Source organism: Microcaecilia unicolor, chromosome 2 (genome assembly GCF_901765095.1).
Source record: "Microcaecilia unicolor chromosome 2, aMicUni1.1, whole genome shotgun sequence".
NCBI lineage: Eukaryota > Metazoa > Chordata > Amphibia > Gymnophiona > Siphonopidae > Microcaecilia > Microcaecilia unicolor.
The window spans coordinates 168,140,762-168,166,642 of record NC_044032.1 but is presented as its reverse complement, the minus strand read 5'-3'; the positions used below and the strand labels follow the sequence as shown (position 1 = coordinate 168,166,642).

At 42.9% G+C, this 25,881-nt stretch overlaps 1 protein-coding gene across 2 annotated transcripts in view; it reads right to left on the bottom strand.

Annotated features, from left to right (window-relative positions):
• Nucleotides 1-25,881, bottom strand: part of EPB41L4A (erythrocyte membrane protein band 4.1 like 4A) — a 564,380-nt gene that overhangs the window by 87,435 nt on the left and 451,064 nt on the right. For both annotated transcript variants that reach the window (XM_030193468.1, XM_030193469.1), the window contains 3 exons: nt 21,290-21,403; nt 20,416-20,463; nt 10,360-10,437 (listed from right to left, as the gene is read on the bottom strand). In XM_030193468.1, coding sequence (XP_030049328.1) covers nt 10,360-10,437; nt 20,416-20,463; nt 21,290-21,403 — 240 coding nt within the window. The remainder of the gene's footprint in view (nt 1-10,359; nt 10,438-20,415; nt 20,464-21,289; nt 21,404-25,881) is intronic.

Genomic DNA, 25,881 nt, shown 5'->3' with positions numbered 1-25,881 from the left:
ACAAGGTTCATGCAGCATTCGCTTCTTTCAGATTTGGGACTGGTATGGGAGGATGTAGGTGGTTAACAGGGGGAAGGATCTCATGCACACCAGAGCAACATTGCTGCCTCCTAATTCTGACACCTTAGACATTGTGATTAAAAACAATCAATGGCTTTGAGAGGATGATGTATAGAAAACTTCCTGGTAGCAACAAGTTCCTGCATTTTCAGAATTAGTGTTCTACAAATTTAAAAACAGAATCTTCCTATTATCCAATTCCTTAGGTTAACAAGATTTTACGCCATGGATACAGCAAGCTATTATCATGAAAAATAGATTTCTGAAGCAAGGATATCAAAGTAGCTATGTTAATTAGAGAAGGGCTAGGGATTTGAATAGAAAACGGTGTCTGTTGGATCAATTTAATTTGGCATTTGAATTCTGCTTCTACCTGGAGCATTCTGGTTCAAGGCACATTGTAACCACACCACTTACAAATAAATTACAACCATTATGAAAATCATTTGGCTAAGATAATATAAAATTGCAAACAATTACATATGACTATTATATATAACTAACATTAAAGATAATTATGACAGTAACAAGAAAAATAAAATACTAGAGCCCTAATGTATAACAATAAGACAAGACTCTGCTATTAGAAGTGTCAAATCTTCACAATGTGAATTTAAGATTGCCATATATTCAGACTTACTTTGACCTAAACATTTTTCCGACAATCTCAGCATACAAAATAAACTGGAAAAAAAGTTCAAGATAGTGCTGTTAAAAGGGTAATTTATAAAGCAATTATTGCTGATTCTTGATGCTCTGAGAATGAATTATCGGGCCTTAACAGTAAGAATCTCTGTAAGCCACTCTCCTTGTGGTCTTTGGACAAGAAAGGATAATGGTGGTGGATGAGTTGGGAAATATACTTTTTGCTGCCTTCTGAAGATTATGATATCATAATAACATAATAAATGATGGGACAAAAAAACATGTATGGTCCATCCAATCTGCCCAACAAGGCGGCCAGAGCAGTACCTAGCACTCCGTGCAGGCTACATTTCATGATTAAACACTGGCATCACAAAAAGGGAAGTTATAAATTCTCCATCATGCCAACGCTATGTAGGCGGGTATATATGATGACGTCTTAGAACATAATACAACAATACCATGCTAATAATCTGAAAAATGGTTTTATTATTGTGACTGTAGCATAGTAATATACATTATGAATACATGATTAATCCAACAGTATTGCTAACTAACATCATTTTGGGCCCTGTTTACTAAGGTGTGCTAGTGTTTTTAGTGTGTGCTAAAAATTAGCACATGCTAATGATAGAGACACCCATTTATTCCTATGGGCATCTCTAGCATTAGCACACACTAAAAACACTAGCGCGTTTATAACACAGCTTAGTAAACAGGGCCCTTTATCTGCTAATTTCAACCTTAACATGTCTTCCACTCCCCCATTGAGATAGTGATGAATTAAATACTGGAAGAGACTTTGGCATTCATTTTCATAAGAGAAAACCATTTTAAAGCGGCACAAAGTGCCAGATGGAACTTTTTTTTATGGGAAAACATCCAAGTTGTGATTTTTTAAACTCAGATTTAAGAAAGTTTTCTCTGCAGTTAATCTAAAAACACAAGGGGACGTGTGTTGGGTGGACCCAGAATTTGGACGTTTTCCCAGGATAATGGAACAAGACAAAAACATCTAGGGTAAAAGGGATTTTTTATCTGGATCTGTTTCAATCACAACTAAATCACAAAAAGATGCTCTGACAGCCGATCACTGGAGGGTTTAAGACATGACCCCCTCCTTAATTCCTCAGTGGTCACTGACCCCCATCCCACACACCCAAAGATGTGACAGTGGCAGTACATACCAGGCTCCGTGACAGCTTCAGATATTGCTATGCTCAGGACGAAAATTTTAGACATTTTCACCAAAAGTCTACAATTGGACTTGAACATCATGTCGAAAATGTCTCTCCATGATATAAGGAAAGGAGGATTTTTAGGCAAAAACTGAAGAGGTATGAAATCTCATGGACAGATCCACAGGAAATGGATCTAGGTGTCATCATGGAGAACACAATGAAATCTTTTCCTCAGTATGTGGCAGTAGCCAAAAAAGTAACAAAGGAATGAAGAATAAAACAAAGAATATCAAAATGCCTTTCTATTGCTCCATAAAGGACTGAACTCTCTATGGAAATGTCACCTCTTGTTTAGGGAGCTGCCTTATACATCTTCTTTCTCAATAGGATTATCCTAAAATGGTGGAAGCCTCAGATGTTTCAAGGAATAAAGGAGAGGGGTGATATTATTACACAAAAACATGCATTTGGAGATAATGAATACAGATAGAGATCGTTTGGGTAGAAGAGTGTTTGTGAATATATTGTTGGGAGGGAGTGATGTACACAATTGCTAATATATATATCTATATATATCTATATATCTATCTATCTATCTATCTATCTATATATATATATATATATATATACAGTGGGGGAAATAAGTATTTGATCCCTTGCTGATTTTGTAAGTTTGCCCACTGACAAAGACATGAGCAGCCCATAATTGAAGGGTAGGTTATTGGTAACAGTGAGAGATAGCACATCACAAATTAAATCCGGAAAATCACATTGTGGAAAGTATATGAATTTATTTGCATTCTGCAGAGGGAAATAAGTATTTAATCCCTCTGGCAAACAAGACCTAATACTTGGTGGCAAAACCCTTGTTGGCAAGCACAGCGGTCAGACGTCTTCTGTAGTTGATGATGAGGTTTGCACACATGTCAGGAGGAATTTTGGTCCACTCCTCTTTGCAGATCATCTCTAAATCATTAAGAGTTCTGGGCTGTCGCTTGGCAACTCGCAGCTTCAGCTCCCTCCATAAGTTTTCAATGGGATTAAGGTCTGGTGACTGGCTAGGCCACTCCATGACCCTAATGTGCTTCTTCCTGAGCCACTCCTTTGTTGCCTTGGCTGTATGTTTTGGGTCATTGTCGTGCTGGAAGACCCAGCCACGACCCATTTTTAAGGCCCTGGCGGAGGGAAGGAGGTTGTCACTCAGAATTGTACGGTACATGGCCCCATCCATTCTCCCATTGATGCGGTGAAGTAGTCCTGTGCCCTTAGCAGAGAAACACCCCCAAAACATAACATTTCCACCTCCATGCTTGACAGTGGGGACGGTGTTCTTTGGGTCATAGGCAGCATTTCTCTTCCTCCAAACACGGCGAGTTGAGTTCATGCCAAAGAGCTCAATTTTTGTCTCATCTGACCACAGCACCTTCTCCCAATCACTCTCGGCATCATCCAGGTGTTCACTGGCAAACTTCAGACGGGCCGTCACATGTGCCTTCCGGAGCAGGGGGACCTTGCGGGCACTGCAGGATTGCAATCCGTTATGTCGTAATGTGTTACCAATGGTTTTCGTGGTGACAGTGGTCCCAGCTGCCTTGAGATCATTGACAAGTTCCCCCCTTGTAGTTGTAGGCTGATTTCTAACCTTCCTCATGATCAAGGATACCCCACGAGGTGAGATTTTGCGTGGAGCCCCAGATCTTTGTCGATTGACAGTCATTTTGTACTTCTTCCATTTTCTTACTATGGCACCAACAGTTGTCTCCTTCTCACCCAGCGTCTTACTGATGGTTTTGTAGCCCATTCCAGCCTTGTGCAGGTGTATGATCTTGTCCCTGACATCCTTAGACAGCTCCTTGCTCTTGGCCATTTTGTAGAGGTTAGAGTCTGACTGATTCACTGAGTCTGTGGACAGGTGTCTTTCATACAGGTGACCATTGCCGACAGCTGTCTGTCATGCAGGTAACGAGTTGATTTGGAGCATCTACCTGGTCTGTAGGGGCCAGATCTCTTACTGGTTGGTGGGGGATCAAATACTTATTTCCCTCTGCAGAATGCAAATAAATTCATATACTTTCCACAATGTGATTTTCCGGATTTAATTTGTGATGTGCTATCTCTCACTGTTACCAATAACCTACCCTTCAATTATGGGCTGCTCATGTCTTTGTCAGTGGGCAAACTTACAAAATCAGCAAGGGATCAAATACTTATTTCCCCCACTGTATGTGGTCAGATCATGTGTCACGATAGGTCAAAGTGAGATGGATTTGGTGGTGGTGAGGGAAGACAGACGATGGTCACTTTAAAATAGTGTGTTTAAAAATGAAGAAGTAACTGAGTGTATATGGGTCCTTTTACTAAGGTGCACTGAAAAATGGCCTGTGGTAGTGTAGACACGTGTTTTGGGCACGCACAGAATTATTTTTTAGTGCACCTACAAAAAATGCTTTTTTTTTCCTGAAAATGGACATGCGGCAAAATGAAAATTGCCATACGTCCATTTTGGGTCTGAGACCTTACCGCAAGCCATTGACCTAGCAGTAAGGTCTCACACAGTAACTGGGCAGTAATGGTCTACATGCGTCAAGTGCCACTTGACACGCGTAGGTGGCACGCTCCAGAAAAAAAATATTTTTCAGCTGTGTGTAGTGGACACATGCCAACATTGAAATTGCCGCAAGGGCCACGTGGTAACCGGGCGGTAACTCCAATTTGGCGTGCGTTGGCGCCTACGTGGCTTAGTAAAAGGACCCCATAGACAGGAAATTAAAGAATATTTTGATAGACAAGAGAATTCTTCCTAGAGTTGTAGGCCAGTGCAGAATATAAATGTTTTAAATAAATAAATCAATAAATAAAAAACTGAAAAATTTTAATACATTGTGCAGTGCAGTATAAGAGGCTGGCTATGCGACTGCAAGAATAGCCTTGCTAAAAGATCACCATTAAGACTGGATCCAAATTAGTCTTACAAGAGCTGATAGAAGTCAAGGCTAAGTTAGAAAAATTAGCGAAACTCTTGAGGAGAGATGAACTAGAATCAAAGAGATATTTGAAAAAGGGAACAAAGCCAATAAGTTACTTGTATATGGACTGAACAGACAGACAGTAAGGCACTCAATTATTATGGTAAAATGAACAGCGAGAGGGGAAGCTGCTGTATGACCCCAGAAAGTTAAGCAAACAATTTGCTAGGTTCCTAAATGGACTACTGTATTCATGAGAGATGAAGGGATTACACAGCAAGTCATAAATGAGTACTAAGCATATGGTCAGAGGCGCAGCTGGCGTGCTGCTCCCCTAAATGGGTTTTGAATGAAATGGTGCCTATGTAGATTTTACAAATGTTACAGTTAAAAAAAAATGATATTTATTTTACAAAAGTCTGTTCCCCCTGAAGTGAAAACCTGGCTATACTTCTGCTTATGGTGGCACAGACAAGAGATGTTTGAGCCGGTGATCCAAGATGGCCGCATCCTATTGAGACGCTGCGAGTCTCGTCTTTCAGCTGATACAATGCCTAAACGTCGAGGGAGATTGGCAGCCAGAGCCTCGCTACCAACTCCCTCCTTACCTGGCCCTATTGACCGTTTTCTGAGACCACAGGGAGCTTCTTTGGATATCGGAATGCTGCCAGTAGGGAGTTCCGGCAATTTAGGAGAATCGGTCTCCCCTGGCTTCGATACCACCTTGAGCCCCGATACGCACACTCTGCCTCCCCAGCCAGTAGGCGCAAGCTCCTTTCACGTTGACTCGATGGGGTCCCCCAGTGAAGATGGTATGGACCCAGAAGAGCGTCGAGTGGAGGACTCGCTTCCATCAGAGAAGGGAGAGACGCTGTCGCCGTGGAATGCGGGGAGAGGTGCCGAGGGACAGAGCGGGATCCCTGTGAAGACTTCTGAGAGGTTTGAAATTCCAAAGGAACTTGTGGTTAAACCAAAGGAGGTTACTTTGGACACATTATGGGATTTAGTTTCCACTTTGGGTCAAACATTTTTGAAACAGACCAATGAAATTGTTCCTAGAGTAAATTTACTAGAGAATGACTTTAAAAGAATAGAGGAAAAGATTAAAGTAACGGATGATAAAACTGAAAAGATGGACCAAGGAATTATCAAATTGGAAACATTTCAACCCTTCATGACAAATGATTTGACAAATCTTAGGAAAAAAATGGAGATATTCGATAACTATACAAAAAACTATAACCTAAGATTTGTTAATTTTCCTAGGATAAAGACTGTCCCTCCTCTTGAAATGCTAAAGCGTTATTTGCGGGATATTTTGAACATACCAGATCAGAATTTACCACCATTTACCTCTGCTTATGTCGTCCCAGGAAAGGAACTGAATCAAATATCAGAAACTCCATTAGATGTATCTCTTGCTTGAAACCTCTGATTCTGAACTTGCAACGGCTGCGACTTTGGTTGCGACCGTTGCATTATTACCTGACAAGAGTTGGATTTTTCTGCCTATTTTTCCGAAATAAGGAAAACCCCTTCTTGGGTTATAAAATATTATTATTTCCTGATGTCTCCAAGGAGACAAGGAGGCGGAGGAAACAATTCTTACTTCTTAAGTCTGAAGTGTTGCACTTGGGGGGGCACCTTTTTTTTAAGATACCCCTGCAAGTGCATAATTAGACTTGATGAGAAGAAATATGTATTCACAGAACCTTCACATGTGTCAGCTCTTATAACCTTGGCAAAAAAGGATAAGTGCTAATGAAATAAGTAACTCATCTCAATAGTCTTTGTTGAAAACCTTAATAATTTTCTGTATTATTATTTGTCTCCTAATATTCCTAATTCTTGGATTTCCAATTTATGGACTTGAGCGTTAAAAGTTTGCCTTATGGATTATTCATTTTTCATGTTATGACAATTTTAATTTTATGAAGCTTTTCCAATCAAAAAAGTTCTTGTAAATTTGATTAAACTGAATAAATAAAATTTAAAAAAAAGAGATGTTTGAGGCTGAAATTAAATGATTATTATTATTATTAACATTTGTATAGCGCTACCAGACGCACGCAGCGCTGAACACCTGACATAGAGAGACAGTCCCTGCTCAATAGAGCTTACAATCTAAAAATATATAGGAAATAGTCGAACCTTTCTGATTTGGCAGCAGGAAACGCTCCAAGAGTGGTCTAACCCCTGAGATTAGGGGTTCCCGTTTAAAAAATAGGAAAGATCTCTTCTGTAATCTTTAAGACAGACTTGGGGGAAAAGTCAATATTTATCCCTGGAGGTAAGTAGCATGGAATCTCGCTACTTTTTGAGATTCTGCCAAGTACTTATCACCTGGATTGGCCACTGTTAGCACAGGATACTGGGCTAGATGTACCTTGAGCTGTCTCAGTATGGCAATTCTTACGATTTTATGTAGAGTGACTTACAGAGATTCTCACCTGCAAGGCCCAAACTTGTTCTCAGATCTTTATTTTATTCTTTATTTGAAAATCAAGAGAAAAATATTGAATTTGGGCCTCAGTTTCAGCCCTATGGTTAAACATGAACCATTCAAAACTCATATTTGTTGTTTTATCTTTGTCACTGTCAATATAGTCACATTTCACAACTCCAGCCTGAACTGCAGCCAAGACACTGAAAACAAGGTAAATATGGGGCCTTCGACAGGACCTTCAGTACACAACTCCTAACCCCACTCACTTGTTCAATACCCATGTTTTCATTCCCACCTTAGTAATTCCCTTATCTGTCCTGTTTGTCTGTCTTAATTAGATTGCAAGCTCTGTCGAGCTGAGACTGTCACTTCACAGTGCTGCGTAGGTCTAGTAGTGCTATAGAAATGATAGGTCCTTTCCACTACTACCACCACCTATCTTGTTTTTTTTTTTAACTTTCCAGCTATTCCTCCAGTGCCCTCCTTCAGGCTGGCATCTGGAGGTCCATAGACTCCTGCATACATCACTGACTGATAATTCCAAACTTATTGATCCATTAAGGATCTTCCACTTGGCAAATGATATTAAAAGAATACTGAAAACACACTGGTGCATAATAGAATCACATGTTTTTGTCAACTCCCCCACCCCCACCCCCACACAGTATTTGTTTTTTGTATATGTATTCATTGCTTTTTCCAACCCACGGGAAGCTGAAAAGAATTATACAAAAAGGATCAAGGAAGTCTGTCTGGGGCAAAATAACTCTCCTAAACTTTAACTGAATGAGATGAAACTTAGCATGTAAGAAAAACTGGTTAAAAGACAGAGTGGGCCAAATTGGACAAAAACATGGCCCAAAGCATGGCAGTAGGAAAAGAAGTTCCATCTTCTGTAGCATAGAAAGTTAAAGCAAAATATAGCAGTTAGATAACAGGGCAATGCAGTTTAGAAGATGGAAATTCTAACTTTTATAACCACCAAAACTGCTTCCCTTTAGACTTGATTTGATTACTTAATATACCGTTTAATATAGTTAAGTTTTAAAGCAGTTTACAATAAAACAGGAGCAAGTAGAAGGAATGCCTCCCATAGCCCCCCCCCCCTCTACACAAATGCCCTACCACCCCACAAGTAGCCCTAGCTCCAAAAACTACCTTTGCAACTGCTGCACCACTCTGTATACTGCCCTCACACCCAAACAATATGTACCCTGCAACTGCAATACCATCACCAAACTAACCCACTACTCTTCCATCTGCCCCAGCACCCTGTACCCACAAACTAACCACCCACAACTGCTCCATCATCTCACAAACTACTCAAGTTCTCAAACATACTCTACCCACAACTGACAACACCCATAAACTACCCCAAACTGCCCCAAGGCAACTGCCCTATCACCTCACAAATTGTCCCACCCCCAAAACTAGTGCCTTCACAACCACCCCTATATGCCATGGAGTAGACTGTAGGGTTTTGTTGCACAAGTTCCGGATACAGCATATATTTCTAACTACTTAATTCTCTCATAGAGTTGTACAATCTTATTTTAATTGTAAATCATCCATCCAAGTCCCAGCACCAGAAATAAGACCACAGTTTTGTAAAACAAATGCTGAAAATGAGTGTACGAAAACCAATGCAGGAAAACTCTATTGTCATCAACTCTATGTTTTGTTCCATATAGGTCACTATTAAGAGAAGAAACATTCGTACCACAAAGGACAATGAGGCTGGCAAAATCACTTTGTCCCAGTATCCCGTCAGCAATCACATGTAGACAGATCAAAGCAATACACTGGGGGAAAGATAGACATCTTAGAGAAAGAGGTAAGCAGAGAAAATCTCTTAAAGCTGAGACATAATCCACAGTAGAAAAAAAACGACCAATTAGAGCAACTGGATCTATAGCCAACACTGTCTCTGCCTGTTTAAAGAAAGCCACTGTGGGGTAAATACCTGAAACAGACTAACAGAAATGCCAAAATCTCACAGAGTTTGGACTTGCTTGGAGCTCTTCTATAAGGACATACGATGGAATGAAGGGGTTGGGGGAAGGCTTCTCCAGTCCTTCTATTATAATTGCAGAGGAATCCAACAATGGGACTGCCCTCTGCCAGGAGACACTCCCTGCTAGAGACTGTGACATTTCTTTAAGTTTCAACAAAAGCTTTGCAGGTTGCTTATGAAAGCTTGTTAACACCTTTTCTTTCCTCTCCCATTTTGAGGTGCTAATTGTTAAGACCCACACAGAACACATCTTTTTTGTATCATAGGCAGAAAGTGTTAGTTTCTTGCCAATTAGTTCTCCTATGGTGCATTATGGCAGAGTGGCATTCTGCACACATAAATCGCAGTGAGAATGCAACCCCTGCTCCAAAGAAAAAGAACGCAACACAATTAAACACCCTCAACCAAGTGAGTTCAAGAAAAATGTATTTTAGAAAACCAGTAACACTTGATGGATGAGAGGGCCCAAGCTTTCTCTCTGCCTTTTAACCTTCCCTGGTGACCAATTACCCAGGAAATGCCTAGTCTACTGTAAACGATTGCTTAGGTGTACAGTTCACACAGAAAATGTGCCTAACGATCAATAACAGTATTAAGGTTCAATTTATGGAACACCATTCTCCCCTAACAAAAGGAACAAGGCAGGTGGATGTATTGCACATATAATCTATGTGATTGTGGGTCAGCACCCGTATTTCTCATGTGCTAGCTGGAGTATTAACTTTTCTCATTTCTTCAGTAGAAATATGAAATCTATCAAACAAGAATAACTGAAAGGAACGACTGCAGACCCAATGTGCTTTTTTTTTTTTGTTACATTTGTACCCTGCGCTTTTCCACTCATGGCAGGCTCAATGCGGCTTACGTGGGGCAATGGAGGGTTAAGTGACTTGCCCAGAGTCACAAGGAGCTGCCTGTGCCTGAACTGGGAATCAAATCAGTTCCTCAGTTCCCCAGGACCAAAGTCCACCACCCTAACCACTAGGCCACTCCTCCTTTTCTCATGCCCAAAGTGTGAACACCAGTACACCAGTGTTTGTTCTTCACCTGTTTCTCTTCTTCCGATGCTCCCTGTTTGAGTTTTCAGATTCGCTGCCGCTGCTTGTATTACAACGAGATCGAGATCTAGGCAAAGAAATAAGCAAACAAGTTTTATTGTCATGTGGGCTTCGAAACTGCATTTGAAATGCAAGCAATACAATCTGTCAACGGAATGACTATGTTTCCCCAAAGTCAATACATATAATGCAGTAAAACCTGGAGAGAATGTAGCTCATTCATCAGCTCAAGATTCCTTGGATATCTCAATGAGTCTTTATCAATTTTTTTTTGTTACATTTGTACCCCGCGCTTTCCCACTCATGGCAGGCTCAAAGCGGCTTACATGGGGCAGTGGCGTAGCCAGACTGCCAATTTTGGATGGGCCTGAACCCAAAGTGGGTGGGCACAAACTTTTCTCTCTACCCCCCTCCCCCAGCAAAATTTAGTCACGCTAATCAGATGCATTTGTCACACAGGGTAAAGTGCTGCTTTTCAGTGCATCAGATTTCAGAAAATTTATTTAATAGCCTAACACCCTTTTCAATGAGCTTTCAGAGGCCAAAACCTCCTGCCTCAGGTCAGTATAATGCTGTTACGGTATCCTCGCCTGACCTAAGGAAGGAAGTATTGGTCTCTGAAACTTCATTAACACACGTACCATATTACTTTATCCTAAATTAAAAATAAAATTATTTTCTTTACCTTTCTTGTATGGCCATTTACTTTTTCTCATTGTGTCGCTCCCAGTCTCTAGATTCTGCTTTCCTTCGTTTTCGCTTAACTCTTCTGCCACGGTTTCCTGGCCATTTCTCATTTTTCTCTCCTTTTTCTTTGCTTTCTTCAATATTTTTCTGCCTCTCTCTCTCTCTGTCCTGATTTAATTCATTCTTACTATCCATTCTTTAATTTCCTTCATCTACTTATGGCTTTTCATCTTTTTCTCACCCTTGTTCTCCCCATGCCCCTTCCTCTTATTCTCCAGTCTTTCACTACTCTCCTTTTCCATCCAACAGCTCTCTTCTTTCTCTCCCCATCCTTCCAGTCTCCCCTCTCTCTCCCCATCCTTCCAGTAGTCTCCCCTCTTTCTTTCTGCATCCTTCCGTCCAGTGTCACCTCTTTCTCCCTACCCTTCCATCCAGCGTCTTCCCTCTTTCTCTCCCCATCCTTCCATCCATCTATCCTCTCTCCTGATCCTTCCATCTAATGTCTCTCTCCCTCTTTCTAACCAGTGTCTCTGTATCACTCTTCTGTTCAGTGTCCCTTCTCTCTCCACATCCTTCCAGTCTCTCACCTTTCTCTGCATCCTTCCAGTTTCTCCCCATCCTTCCATCCAGAGTCTCTCTCCCCATCCATCCGTTTTCCCTCTTTCTCTCCCCATCCTTCCATCTGTTTTCTATCTTTTCTCCCCATCCTTCCATGTTTTCCCTCTTTCTCCCCATCCTTCCATGTTTTCCCTCATTCTCTGCCATCCTTCCAACTGTTTTCCCTCTTTTCTCCCCATCCTTCCAAGTTTTCCCTCTTTCTCCCCATCCTTCCATGTTTTCCCTCATTCTCTGCCATCCTTCCATCTGTTTTCCCTCTTTTCTCCCCATCCTTCCAAGATTTCCCTCTTTCTCCCCATCCTTCCATGTTTTCCCTCATTCTCCCCATCCTTCCATGTTTTCCCTCATTCTCTGCCATCCTTCCATCTGTTTTCCCTCTTTTCTCCCCATCCTTCCATGTTTTCCCTCTTTCTCCCCATCCTTCCATCTGTTTTCCCTCTTTTTTTCCCCATCCTTCCATTTTTTCCCTCTTTTCTTCGACGAGGCCCGCCCTGCATGCCAGCGCCAGCCCCCATTGCCGGCCACTGCTGCTTTTCCTGTTGAGCAGCAGGGCCGGCACTACAAAAAAGAAGAAGCGCTAACGGCGCTAAGGACAAGAAATGTTTAAAAAAAAAAAAAAACGCGGCACCGGCAGGCACTGTCTCGGCAGCCTTGAGGCATTGGCTGCTGAGGGATTGGCTGCTGGCTCGCAGGCTCCTCCCGCAGACGGGAGGAGCCTGCGAGCCAGCAGCCAATGCCTCAGCAGCCAATGCCTCAAGGCTGCCGAGACAGTGCCTGCCGGTGCTGCGCTTTTTTTTTTTTTTAAACATTTCTCGTCCTTAGCGCCGTTAGCGCTTCTTCTTTTTTGTAGCGCCGGCCCTGCTGCTCAATAGGAAAAGCAGCAGTGGCCGGCAATGGGTGCTGGCGCTGGCGCTGGGCGGGCCTGGGCTGAAATTGGTGGGCCTGGGCCCACCCAGGCCCACCCGTAGCTACGCCCCTGACATGGGGCAATGGAGGGTTAAGTGACTTGCCCAGAGTCACAAGGAGCTGCCTGTGCCTAAAGTGGGAATCGAACTCAGTTCCTCAGTTCCCAGGACCACAGTCCACCACCCTAACCACTAGGCCACTCCTCCACTCCACAATTAAACTGATAGCTTAGTATGACTTCATAAACTATCAGTTTAATTGATAAAGGGCAGGGAAACACATTGTACCTAAATTCAAAACAATGCTACAAATCACCTTGAATTATACTTGGATCTGGTGGGCTAAAAAAAAACAAATTTCTCGTCCTCCCTTCTAGTCACTGCTGGAAAAGAGTAACAGCCTGATGATCAGAAGCCCCGTGCTGTTCCAAACGCTGCTCGAAAAACAGCGCTGGAACAGTGCTGGGCTATAACGCCTCTATGATCAGAGCTAGTAGCATTCAGATTTAGGCACGCTAATAATTCTGATCATAGGGTAAAATTGCAAGAGGATTTTCAGCTGGAACAATGACTGTTAATTTAACTGTCAGTGCTTAAATGATTACATATATTCAGTATAAGCAGTGGGCACTGAAAATACAGATTAAGTGCAGTCACCATACTGGCCTTAACTACATGTATAAGTTATCCAGATAGAAGAATAGAGTTATGGCTGGTCAATCAGGTGCCTGCGCTTTTAGGTGGCAGGGCCAGATGCACAATCAAGGATTAGCTGAGCGAGTTGTGAGCAGTTGGTGCACTTTTGCAGGCACTGCACACACTTGTTTTAATCCCTGCACACTGCTCCTGCTGCCTGTCATTAGTGCAAAAGTGTGGCTTTGTGAGGGCCTACCCCTGCACATGCACACCAACTCCTGCTCCTCAATAGTGCAGCTGCATGAGGGCCTGCCTGGTACCCTGAGCTGTTTCTAGTTATAACTGCTGACGGGGAGGGCATAATTGCTAGAGTTACCATTTGTCCGGTTTTACCTGGACATGTCCTCTTTTTGAGGACACCGTGGGGCGTCTGGGTGGATTTTGCCAGTCTGCCTATTTGTCTGGGCTTGTGGGCAGGCAGACTGGCTTGCAGGCGTGTCTCAGGGTGTCCCGTCCTCCCCTCCTGTACCTTATTGTCATACCCTGGTGGTCTAGTGGCCTCTTCGGGGCAGGAAAGAGCCCCCTTTTTCCTGCCTGGCGCTGCTGCAGACCTCTCATACTCCCGGCACCAAAATGGCTGCTGTGAGTTCAGGTGGGGAGGGGAGGGGATGTGAATGGAATCATGTAGGTGGAGAGAGGGAGCTGTAAAAAAAAAGGTGGGTGGAGGGAGGCTGGAAAAAAGACTGAGGAGGGTACATACATGGGGGAGAGGGAGGGAATCTGGCTTTCTTGGGGAGGGGTCAAGGTAACAGGGGGCAAGGCAGGGCAGGGTGTGATGGAAGGGGTGGTGTGTGACAGAGGGTATGGCTGAATTATATTTTGTGTCCTCTTTTTTTGTCATGGAAAATATGGTAACCCTAGTGATTGAAGTACTAGCCAGAGCCACTAGCTCCCCCCAAAACTCAGGTCCAGTGGCATTCCTAAGCTGGCTGACACCCGGGGCGGATCACCGATGCACCCCCCCCCCCCGGATGCAGCGCGAACCCCCCCCCCCCCCCCCGGGTGCATTTTTACCTGCTGGGGGGATGCTGCACGCCTGTCTGCTCCGAGTCCGCTCATTCCCTGCTGCTCCCTCTGCCCCGGAACAGGAAGTAACCTGTTCTGCATAGAGGGAGCAGCAGGGAGGGAATGAGCGGACTCAGCCAACAGGCGCGCGGCACCCCCCCCCCCCCCCAGTGGCGTGCACCCAGGGCGGACCGCCCCCACCCCCCTTGGTACGCCACTGCTCAGGTCCTTACAACTGATGACTAAGCCGGTACTATCTGCTGTATTGAGATTGAGAGCCTCCTGAAGACAGATGACCAGAGGCTTTTGACTTATCCTCTGGCAATTGCAGTGGCTTAGTTTCTCCCAGTTCTTCATCAAGTTACTGAGATCATCTCCAAATAGCCACTTGCCCCGAAAGGGCAGTTTAACTAGATGTGACTTTGACACTGCATCTGCAGTCCAATGCTGCAACAGGCATAAGTAGCATCCGCCAAGTAGGACAGCCTCGCTTTCAGCTGGGAGTTATGGCACCCATCTTGTGTTGCTGACTGCTGATGCCACTTCAGGCATGCTCGTGCCATGAACGAGCTGCACACTGTTGCTTAAAGGCCCAGAGGCTACATCAAAGTCTTGTTTCAGCAAGTCTAGCTTCCTATTCTGCAGGTCTTTTAGGGCAATGCCCCCTTCCATCAGCAATGTGGTCTCCTTAGTCACTGCTGTACCCAGAGAGCCCACTACTACTATTACTACTATTTAGCATTTCTATAGCGCTACAAGGCATACGCATCGCTGCACAAACATAGAAGAAAGACAGTTCCTGCTCAAAGAGCTTACAATCTAATAGACCAAAAAAAAATAAAGTAAGCAAATCAAATCAATTAATGTGTACAGGAAGGAGGAGAGGAGGGTAGGTGGAGGCGAGTGATTACGAGTCAAAAGCAATGTTAAAGAGGTGGGCTTTCAGTCTAGATTTAAAGGTGGCCAAGGATGGGGCAAGACGTAGGGGCTCAGGAAGTTTATTCCAGGCGTAGGGTGCAGCAAGACAGAAGGCGTGAAGTCTGGAGTTGGCAGTAGTGGAGAAGGGAACAGATAAGAAGGATTTATCCATGGAGCGGAGTGCATGGGAAGGGGTGTAGGGAAGGACGAGTGTGGAGAGATACTGGGGAGCAGCAGAGTGAGTACATTTATAGGTTAGTAGAAGAAGCTGGAACAGGATGCGAAAACGGATAGGGAGCCAGTGAAGCGACTTGAGGAGAGGGGTAGTGTGAGTAAAGCGACCCTGGCGGAAGACGAGACGGGCAGCAGAGTTTTGAACCGATTGGAGAGGGGAGAGGTGACTAAGTGGGAGGCCAGCAAGAAGCAGAATGTAGTAGTCTAAACGAGAGGTGATAAGGGTGTGGATGAGGGTTTTGGTAGAGTGCTCGGAAAGAAAGGGGCCCCTTCACATAACATTATAAGCCTAAGTGCTTTCAAAAAATTCCTCCATATCTACTGGCTCACCTTTATTCATGTTTAATACCTTGAAAAGAGCTAATAGATTGGTACGACAAGACTGGCATTTGCTACACTGAGCCACCCTAGGATGCTGCAATTTATTTTTCTCCTCCAGAACTAGTGAGCCATGGCTCTTCCCACTCTCAGCCCTGCATCCGGTGAGACCCATTCTGCTGTAATCAGGTCCTGAATATCTGGATGCATTGGGAAGGCCTTAGAAGGACCTCTAAGCCCACTCATGATAGATAAAGATGGAAATCCTGATGCTGAGGCAGAAGGCTCCTCAATGGAGAGCACTGCCAGTGCCTCAGAAATAAGAGTACTGATCTCCTCTTTATGAAACAACCTCATAACTTTTGGATCATCTCCCTCCTCTAACACCTCGTTTAATGATGGCTCCTCTCCCCTCCGAAGGGACACCACCTTGTAGAGGTGGAGGGGCTTGTGTGTTTCAATGACTTAAAGGGCTATGCTGAATGGTTACCCATATCAGACAGGCCTCTGAGGAGAAACCAGACAAAGAGTGTCCCAAACTGGGAGAGTGGTAAGATGGTGACCTGAAGTTTGTATGCCCAACGGCCCAGCTGCCCTCTGAAGTTTCGTCTTCTTTACGTAAATTTCCTCTCTGCAATTGCAGTTACCTTAACTGAGAGGAAGGGGACAACCGGCGGTCAGCCACCGATGGCCAGCATTTTATCCCCTGAGCAGCAAGTGCGGGACTGCTGCGCGACAAACTGCCCACAGATGAAAGGGTGGCGAGTCCTTTGATTAGCGCCAGCGAAGGAGCGTCGACGCTGTTGGACCTGGATAAAACAACTCCATCGCTCCCGAATTATTCTACTACTACTACTACTACTATTTAGCATTTCTATAGCGCTACAAGGCATACGCAGCGCTGTACAAACATAGAAGAAAGACAGTCCCTGCTCAAAGAGCTTACAATCTAATAGACAAAAAATAAATAAAGTAAGCAAATCAAATCAATTAATGTGAACGGGAAGGAAGAGAGGAGGGTAGGTGGAGGCGAGTGGTTACACAAGTGGTTACGAGTCAAAAGCAATGTTAAAGAGGTGGGTTTTCAGTCTAGATTTAAAGGTGGCCAAGGATGGGGCAAGACGTAGGGGCTCAGGAAGTTTATTCCAGGCGTAGGGTGCAGCGAGATAGAAGGCGCAAAGTCTGGAGTTGGCAGTAGTGGAGAAGGGAACAGATAAGAAGGATTTATCCATGGAGCGGAGTGCACGGGAAGGGGTGTAGGGAAGGACGAGTGTGGAGAGATACTGGGGAGCAGCAGAGTGAATACATTTATAGGTTAGTAGAAGAAGTTTGAACAGGATGCGAAAACGGATAGGGAGCCAGTGAAGGGTCTTGAGGAGAGGGGTAGTATGAGTAAAGCGACCCTGGCGGAAGATGAGACGGGCAGCAGAGTTTTGAACCGACTGGAGAGGGGAGAGGTGACTAAGTGGGAGGCCAGCAAGAAGCAGATTGCAGTAGTCTAAACGAGAGGTGACAAGGGTGTGGATGAGGGTTTTGGTAGAGTGCTCGGAAAGAAAGGGGCGGATTTTACGGATGTTGTAAAGAAAGAAACGACAGGTCTTGGCGGTCTGCTGGATATGAGCAGAGAAGGAGAGAGAAGAGTCAAAGATGACCCCAAGGTTTCGAGCTGAGGAGACAGGGAGAATGAGAGAGCCATCAACAGAAATAGAAAACGGGGGGAGCGGGGAGGTGGGTTTGGGGGGGAAAATGAGAAGCTCGGTTTTGGTCATATTTAATTTCAGGTGGCGTTGAGACATCCAGGCAGCAATGTCAGACAAGCACGCTGAAACTTTGGTTTGGATGCAAGGTGAGATATCAGGGGTAGAAAGGTAGATTTGGGAGTCATCAGCATAGAGGTGGTAGGAAAAGCCATGGGATGAGATTAATGAACCAAGGGAAGAAGTGTAGATAGAAAAGAGGAGGGGACCAAGAACAGAACCCTGAGGTACGCCGACAGGTAGAGGGATAGAAGTAGAAGAGGATCCACCAGAGTGAACACTAAAGGTGCGGAGGGAGAGGTAGGAAGAGAACCAGGAAAGGACAGAGCCCTGGAATCCAAGTGAGGACAGGGTATCGAGAAGTATGCTGTGATCGACAGTGTCAAAAGCAGCAGAAAGATCAAGAAGAATGAGGATGGAGTGGAGGAGTTAGAGGTATATGCTGAAATGGAGGACATTTACAGCAGAACCCAAATCGGCGGAACCACTCCTAAACACCTATGAGAAATCAACTTGGAGTTTTTGGCTCCTGTGGAGGTTACATTGAATACCATCTGGAAGGCGCTTCGGGACCTAACAGTGGCAGTAAATAATTTTGCTTCAGATATAATTTTATTAGAGAGTTACATGGACAATTCAACTGAACCCTTTGAGAGTAAAAAAATGATATAACAAATGATTCTACATGAGCAAGAAGTGGTTATGATAATAGACCAGAAATTTTGAATAATAAAATGAATATTATTATAGATGTTTAATATCGAGATTATTGTTTTTCCCAGAGTTCCGGGTATGACTCCTAAAGTTTTCCTCAGAAATATTTCCTCAAATTATTACTTTAAAAGGAGTGAAGCCTGTGAAAACTGGGATTACTTTAATCAGTGGGATTTGAATTAGAGACTTAAGTATATGTATTGTTAAATAACTTCTGTTTTTTAAAAGAGAAAGACTGTAATCAGATGTATTATTTCTAACTAATATTGGACAATAAGTATGTTTTTCAATGAAATGATTTGACTATACACCGTATTGGCCTTGAAGAAGCCAACCAGATGATCAATGTGGAATAACGAATTAGACGAGTAATATCTGGGGATAATCAGGTTAATACCACGGGTTTTTTTTCTGTTTACTGTTTAATTGATCTCCTTATCTTGTTTCACTCTCCCTATTTAGTGGTCAAAGGAAGAGAATAGAATTACCTGACTGAAATAATTCCTACATATTACTTTCTCTGTATTTCCAGCAAGTTGTTTTATCGCTTGTAAACATTTAAATGGTTATAAATAAAAAAATAAAAATAATGATGGCTCCTCTGAATAGACTAAGGAGATTGTATGCTCTTTGAGCAGGGACTGTCTTTCTTCTATGTTTGTGCAGCGCTGCGTACGCCTTGTAGCGCTATAGAAATGCTAAATAGTAGTAGTAGGAAGAAGCAGAGATAGCTTTATATGCCCACTCCTGAAGGTCTAAATGAAATCTCTTAGTAGCCAGAGGAGTAGCAGGGCAAGAAACTGAAGCACCCTGCAGCAACTCCAACTGTCCCTGCTTCAGTAAATAGGCCTGATGTAAGAGCAATATAAACTCCGGAGAAAACAAAGATTCCCAATGCAGCTGAATGTTCTGTCATGTCCTGAGGGTGTAAAATGGAGGTTGTACCCTGCAAGTGATCAGACAGAGGCTGCTCCTCACTACCAGTTGATTCTGACAAAATGGTGTCCGTTCCTGTGCTCTTCTGTATCAAACTGTGGACCAGCACAGCAGGAGAGCCCAAAGACCCGGCTTATTTGGTTGCTTTGCAGAATCCAAAGATGTGCTGTCACTGACCATTTCCTCTGTATCCCAGGGGATTTCCGACTTACATGCACTACAATACCCTGACACCGGCCTGCGGGTCTCACGGTGGGAACACCGCTTAACTGTCTCCATGGGAGTTCCTATTCACCCCGACTGTCACATTTACAACACAACGTGTCCGAAGCGGTGAGTCAGAATCTCTCCCCTGCACCAAGTCGAACTTGCAGCTTTCCAAGCGGTTCTGAGTCAAACTTTAGTTGGACTTACCCTGCCAGCTGCTCCCCCAAATGCACAGTCTCCACAAGTCTTACTACAGATGAGAAAGGCTCAAGACTGATACTCTGTCCCATGCTCTCCGACAAACCTTTTTTTTTTAAGTTTGTGCTAGAAAGAGAGCTCCACAAGAAAGAGAGAAGCGGTGAAGGGAGGGAAGAAGTAAATTCACGGGGCACCAGAGACAGGGATCTCTAGTTAAGACCTCTAGATATGACTCTGTAGACTCAAGCCACCCACAGAGCCCAACTGGGGACCAGTTGACTCAGGAGCCAAGCACTCAGAACCAGAGAATAAGAAGTGTGTCCATCCACCTGCTGGAGTTAGAAAATACTGAGGAACTGGGCTAGATGCCAAAAGAGATTTATAATATATATATATATATAACAGATCAGACAGAAGAGAGATGTCTCAGCTCAGTTTTCAGTTCTCTATCTCCACCTGCTGTCTGATGGACACAACTATCCCACAGGTTCTGGAATAGTGGGAAGCTATGTAATGGAAAAGCAATTCATCAAACTCTTTACTGTGCACATACTATTTAGTGTATAAGCTGTGTGCATGCTCTTTCTCACAAAATTGTAGTGAATATGTCACAATGCATTATCAATTTATGAACCTCTACCACAGGTGCTCTATTACTGGCCTGAAGGAGACAGGGAGAGATCCCCTTGGCTGAGTTATTTGATTAACCTTGAGATAAGAGGGAAACAAAACACAACTGTACATATCAAATGGATGCCTTAAAATTTGCCACTCTACTACCTTGTTAGCAACTTGTTTAATTTCATTTTATTCTATCTAATATCATCAAGAATTCTTCCCTGATACACGTACCTCCTCCTCGGCTTTAAATCAGAATCTTCACCACTGTTTTGTCCCTTCCTGTAGAAAGAAGCATAAGGAATACATATTTTTTAAACACAACATGGTTCAATTCAGCAGACACAAGGGCAGGCCCAGTCAGCTTGGTAAACAAGTTAACCCCCCCCCCCCCCCCCCCCCACTAAATATCGGATTTAATATTTATAGCACACATATTAACAATGTACTAGATTTTTAAAACTTTCTATATAGAATCACAAGTGTCTTTTCCTTACAATGAAAGATGACCTCACTGACTTTGTTCAAAGCTTCTACGCTGATATGTTACATATAGAAAAGCAATTTTTGAAATTTCTAGGCATTAAAAAAAAATCAAAAAGGAAAGGTGGAGGTGGGTCTGTGGTCTCAGTGCTTTGCTCTCCTTTGGCGCAAAGACCCATTCTCAAGTATCCTGTCTCTCAGGTTTGATAGAGGATTAGCACATTCAAGAGGGGGGCGCTTTGTTACCTTTTAGCTTGTGTCAGTAAGGGGGACTTGTACTGCCAAGGGAGGTGGAAAAAAAAGTAATAGAAATGAAGTTAAAAAAAATGGGAACCTAAATTATAATCCAATAATCCACATGCTAACAAAAAAAATGTATGATACCATGCAAGTGTGATTTTCAATACAGAAACAAAAAAGAAAGGGTCAGTCCTGCTTGATATATACTCCCTTTACCACCCGCCAAATCTGTGTGTATTAGAGAAGCAATACAGCTTTCTAGAATTAAAATATAACAATTTTCAGTAAATAACAGAGAAAAATATGAACAAGATATGTAAAAATGTTCGAATGAATGAAGTACTCAAGAACCTGCATACCCTGCAGCACTGATCCATGCTCTTACCTGCGCCTCACAGGCTGCCCATAATCGTGGTCACTACCGCCTGATGGGTTCCAACGCCGGGGGTTTGGAAACTTTGGTGATTTATTACGGTCACTGGGAGAATTATACAGCCCACTAAAGTTAAAGAGCAAGAGTCAGCAAATTATGAAAAGCTACATAAAGCCCAATTTCATTAGATAGACATAAAGCAGGAGGTACATTTTTTCATTCCAAGGAAATACTGCAAGCGCAAGTGGCAAAAGACCCGTGGCGACACAGATGCTGCTGAAAAATACTGCAGATAACCAGGCTCAATCAAACTGGGATCTGAGATGCTATTGCTTTTTCAAAGGCAGATTTGTAATCTTGACCCTTGAAAAATAGAGGCCAACGTGCAAATCTCTACAGAGAACTGTAACAGGATACAGCACAATGCCACCACTGAACTCCTGCCAGCTGTAAGAAGGATTTTTCACACCACATGAACAGCTCCACTCCACATAAAATCCATACTTAACCAGTTGTGATACAGAAGGGGATAAACTGGAATTGCCCAAGCTTTCATACACGCATTACTCCAATCACTTGTATAACATAATAAGCATTTTGCATGCATTATGTATTTTTCACAGAACTACTGTAAATCCTATTTAACAAGTGGAATGAATGTGTGTTCACCACAATGAAAGCAGCTCAGCTGTTTTGGTCTTCAAATTTGAAAGTCTAAATATGCTTTCTTAGCAAACCATAGACTCAGCAGTTCCTCTACAATTATTAAACTGAATGAAAAATACAACATATCACAAATGTTTTAACCCTTTGGGAGTCATGGGCATCAATATGTGTTCTCCAGCAAGGTTTACTAGCCTGGCATGGTGAAACAGTCACCTTGATAATTTTGGGCTAGAATAGTGCTTCATTATTTCGAACTAGTAATTGTGTATTTAAGTGTCAGACATCATTGTCTCTTATCAAAATATAAAAGTGCTCAGAATAAATTCATTTGAAAACCCACTTGAGCAGAATTGCTACTTCAGTGTTTGCTAAAATACATAATATACTGCCAATTTTGATAAACTGAGCAAAACAAACACTGGGATTGAAAGATTCTATCCCCCTGAAAGTACAGAAGAAACAGATGTGTGCTTGATTTTGAACCAGATTTACTAAAAAGCACTACTGCATTACTGTGTGTTAACATGCATTAATGTGTATTCAGTGATGAGGTAGTGCCTTTCAATAAGGCTAGCCCTTTGGTCTTATAAGAAGTTACTCCCTTTCTGAAGTAGCAGGACTACCACCATGTGTCCTCTGTGTTCAAACAGAGGAACATTCTGGAATCGCTATGCCTAATCAGAAGCCTACCAAAGAGGTTTAATAACACAGGAGATGGCATGATGTCACAAGACTGAAGCCAGTTTGCCCCAGCAGCTGCCATCTCGGTACTTCCAAATTAAACTATCAGCTGCTGCATCCACGTTGTCACTGTTCGTTGTTATTTTATCTCAGTTATAGTTAGAAATATGCCGACCTGTACAGCATACGAATATATACAGAGGAACTGCATACGGGAAGCTTTCAAATAAATAAAAAAAGGCTGTCAGAGAGCACATGGAGCAGTGAAAGACTTCCAGGAGGAAGGGGGTTCTGTGTGCAAGACAATGAGCAGAGTTGCAGAGAAAAAGTGGAAGACGGAAACTTGCCAATCAATATTCAGCCTGCCCTTAGGTTGCCACAACTGATTTAACCGGACATGAGCCTTTCCTGCCCAGTTAAATCGCTTTGCATTGGGCGGTTGGAGTGTAATCCTGGGATAGACAGAGGCACCCAGGACATGGATTGCTGCTGTCACTGTCACATTATGGCAGTGCTGAATGCATAAAGCAGGTGCACAGTGAAACCCACCTTTAGGTTTGTTGTTGGGTTGCTTTGGTTTGTGATACGACACATGTTCTTCCTCGCTAAAATAATATGCCGTGAGCAAGGTGTGTAGTGTCCTGTATCTATGGGTACATACTTTGACAGTTTCACGTTTTTTTTTGTAGTGTTAATTGAATGTGGCTGAGCCTTAAACAACATTGCTAAAACAATGTTGCAGCAGTTTCCTTGTGGTGCCTGTAAGAGAAGAGTCTGAGGAGGAACGGGACGGGACATTGCTTCAACAAGTTCTTTCTTGTGTCTTAGCTACCTCTTCTTAATCCTGTTCACTGTAAATAGGTTGCAAACATTGCAGAGACATACTAGGCATACAGATAGCAAAGACTCACAATCCAATTATCCAACTGGAAAAGCTTTAGACATTTTTTTTTTTACAGATGGACCACACAGTATTTGCTATTGTGTCTATGTAGAAATATCTTTATTGTCATCATAAGCAAAAATAAAGGTGCAGCACTGAAATCTGCAATACAGCATTGCAAATAATAAAGCAAGCTCTTGAGCAATGACAAAAACATTTTGAATATAACCCTCCCCTCTTCACAGACCCATCGAAAACTCTCCAAACCCCCCTAACTCCTCTTATACCCCCCTCCCCAATCCTCTCCTAACAGAAAGAATGCAAAACAATATAAACCTCACAAGTTTCTATTGTTTGGACTAATCAATATGATGGCAAGCTCTGCCCACTGGCTTCAGCCCAGATAATGGGCCAGATAGGTTCATGCCATCTCCTGTCATTAAAACTCCTTGCTGCCTACAAAGTGAGCAAAATGGAGGATGGACCCACCTGTCAGTCACCAATTGAGGGAGGGGGGTCCCTTTTCCTCCACTATTTTTGGAGAAATTTTAAAAAGCCAGGCATCTCTTTGTGTTCTTCATCAAAATTCAAGGATGGAGGAGAGACTGCTAGAACTCAAGGAGGCTCAGGCACCACCCAGGGAGAAGCCTTCCTCATGTCAGGCTGGCTCATAAGACAGGGAACCAAACAAGGAGAGGAACTCAATGATGCAACTAAGTCCAAGCACAGTAGTACCAAAAGAAAAAAGCACGTGGGGCTCAGGAATAGATAAGAAAAGCAATCTTTACTGAAAGACCAGCAACACAGTGAAGTCAAGACTACTGCTAAAACCAAGGGATTGAAGAAGATTGAAAGAGTTAAGAAGAAAGGACACAGGAACCTAAAATGGTTTACCTCAGGAGCTATGTGAAACTCTCAAGGTGAATCCCAGCTCTACCCTGAGAGGCCAGGGACTGGACACCCTGATGCATTTCACATATCCAGTTGAGAGGGGTAGTAGTATGTCTTTTTTCTCCCTTTTTTTCAAGTATTTTGAGTTTTTTTGGAGCTTTGATATTTTTTTCATCTTACTCTACTGAGGAGAAGAGTGAACTGCCCAACATTTTTCTCTCCACTAGGAAACCTTTTGAGTTCTTCTGCAATGGTCTATTAGCAGGAAACATATTACAGCTCAAGGTGCAAAAAGCTGCGCGTGTTGTGTTTTTCAATTATTTTGCAGAAACCTAAAGAAGCTGTCATCTGAGCAGTTCAAGTATGTGTTCGTGAGGGGGGGGGGGGGGGGGGGGAGGGAAGAAAACCAGAGAACCTATTTCCTATCCGAGGACTTAATTTGGGATTGCAGCTGATCTAACATTTTATTATTTTTTTTTATTGAATCTTACACTTTTCATATGCAAATATTTGATTTGTATGGCTGACCAATAAAGATGTTTTATTATAGAACGACTTTACTGTCTACCAGTTTTGTAGGAAGTTTTGGTTTCTTCTCCTTTCAGCTTAGGCCTTAAGGATTTTACTCCTCTGTTCCACTAGATTGCTTTTATTCATTTGCACTGATCATGGTTTGTTTGCTCCCCCATTGTTTCACCGTCACAATGTCCTCCTTTGTGGCTACAATCACCGCCCCCCCCCCCCCCAAGAGAGGTCAGCTACATTTATAAAATTTTAAACCACCAAGAGAATTGTAGCTGACTGAAGACAGAAATCTAAAGGCTTATTCCATTTCCTTGGATTGAAAGCAGGACAAAGGCAATATTCAATTGCTCAGAATCACTGTGAAGAGAAAAATCTGGCTGCCACAGATTAAGGGGGCCAGTTTATGTCAGCTTTGGGCCATGAGAACAGCAGAAGCAGGAAAAGTCCTGTTACCTCATTACCTTTATACCTATGCTCAGAAAATTCTTATGATAAATTCTGAATAGCTCTGCTTGTCAAGAAGGATGAGAGTTCTAGACATTTCTACCCTAGTAACCAAACTGAAAACTGGAGATTATAAAAAGAAAGAGGAGAGACACTGCGATTGGATCTGTAAGGATGAATGACAGGATTTTATAGCTAAATATGCTGTTCAATATCAGGCTACTTTGTTAGTGGGTGATGTTAATTTGCATCTCAATGATATTCTGGATATCCATGCTATAGAAGTTTTAGATTTCTTAGGTACTTTTGGTTTTTAACGCACCTGCTATACAATGCACATGAGAAGGGTCACACATTAGACATACTTCCCATGGCCAGTGCTGATCCACATGATTTTACTACCATGGACTGATCATTTTTTACTTAATTTTACGGTTAATTGGTGATATTCTAACATTAAGAGTAGGATTCTGAAAACTGGACACTGCTTTATTTTGGAATAAGGTTTATCCTC